We start from the raw sequence: 623 nt of genomic DNA on the forward strand, positions 1-623 counted from the left end.
AGGGAGTTCGAGCCCTTGCTGCAGCCGCACGTGGCTGTGAAGAAGGTCCCGTACGTGGACGAGGAGGGGAATCTGGTGAAGCCGCTCAAACCCAACGGGATAAAGATGGAGAAGTTTGTGTTCGACGTGTTCCCGTTTGCTGAGTTAGTGGCCGAAGTCATTTCCTTTGTCCGTCTTCCCTCCCGCTCTGGTGGGGGTTCCCAGGCCCAGTTGGGCGGGAATGTGGAGGCTGAGGTGGAGGCACAGTGGGGGTGCCCCCTCGCAGTGGGGAGCTGGGGGGCTACAGGCAGGTCTCGGGGAGAAGGTCAGAGGAAGCGGCCCCCTTCAGGGGGGGCGTAGGGAACATTGGGGGCCGCGGACTTTGGGGGAACCCTGGCCCCTCCTGAGCCCTCGTCTGCGTTTCCAGGTCAGGGTGCTGGGGCTCTGGGGGAGGACTCCAGGCCGAACCATGGGCCGTCTTGGGGCCAGCTGCTCCGGAGCGGGGTCCGTGAGCCAGGACGTGGGTCACCAGCTCTTCCCCACAGGAACTTCGTGGCCTTCGAGGTGCAGCGGGAGGAGGAGTTCTCCCCTCTGAAGAACGCTGACTCGGCCGACAGGGACAACCCCACCACGGCCCGGCGGGC

At 65.3% G+C, this 623-nt stretch overlaps 1 protein-coding gene across 1 annotated transcript in view; it reads left to right on the forward strand.

Annotated features, from left to right (window-relative positions):
• Positions 1-623, forward strand: part of UAP1L1 (UDP-N-acetylglucosamine pyrophosphorylase 1 like 1) — a gene marked incomplete at its 5' end in the record, with an annotated part of 25,708 nt that overhangs the window by 2,505 nt on the left and 22,580 nt on the right. Inside the window, 2 exons of the mRNA XM_014529679.1 lie at positions 3-143; positions 525-621. Coding sequence (XP_014385165.1) covers positions 3-143; positions 525-621 — 238 coding nt within the window. The remainder of the gene's footprint in view (positions 1-2; positions 144-524; positions 622-623) is intronic.

This window comes from Myotis brandtii, unplaced genomic scaffold, assembly GCF_000412655.1.
Source record: "Myotis brandtii unplaced genomic scaffold, ASM41265v1 scaffold691, whole genome shotgun sequence".
NCBI classification, from domain to species: domain Eukaryota; kingdom Metazoa; phylum Chordata; class Mammalia; order Chiroptera; family Vespertilionidae; genus Myotis; species Myotis brandtii.